The sequence below is a fragment of the Antrostomus carolinensis genome, unplaced genomic scaffold (assembly GCF_000700745.2).
Source record: "Antrostomus carolinensis isolate BGI_N321 unplaced genomic scaffold, ASM70074v2 scaffold14681, whole genome shotgun sequence".
Classification (NCBI taxonomy): Eukaryota; Metazoa; Chordata; class Aves; order Caprimulgiformes; family Caprimulgidae; genus Antrostomus; species Antrostomus carolinensis.
The window spans coordinates 2,116-2,415 of record NW_010294908.1 but is presented as its reverse complement, the minus strand read 5'-3'; the positions used below and the strand labels follow the sequence as shown (position 1 = coordinate 2,415).

At 62.0% G+C, this 300-nt stretch overlaps 1 protein-coding gene across 1 annotated transcript in view; it reads left to right on the top strand.

Annotated features, from left to right (window-relative positions):
* Positions 1–300, top strand: part of SORBS3 (sorbin and SH3 domain containing 3) — a gene marked incomplete at its 5' end in the record, with an annotated part of 2,005 nt that continues 1,705 nt past the window's right edge. Inside the window, 2 exons of the mRNA XM_029087430.1 lie at positions 1–39; positions 120–245. Coding sequence (XP_028943263.1) covers positions 1–39; positions 120–245 — 165 coding nt within the window. The remainder of the gene's footprint in view (positions 40–119; positions 246–300) is intronic.

Sequence of the window (300 nt, the reverse complement as noted above, 5' to 3'; positions counted from 1 at the left end):
CATGGCCGTGTGGGCATCTTCCCCTCCAACTACGTAGAGGTGAGTCCAGGGGATGGAGAGAGGTTGGCCAGGCTTGGAGACCCTGGTGCTGACCCTCACCCATGTCCCCCTTCATCAAGATCCTGCCACCCACGGAGGTGCCCAAGCCCATCAAGGCACCGACCATCCAGGTGCTGGAGTACGGGGAAGCCCTGGCGCTCTACAACTTCCGAGGGGAGCTGCCTGTTGAGCTCTCCTTCCGCAAGGTACAACCGTGCCGTGCTGTGCCGTGCCATGCCATGCCATGCCATGCCATGCCAT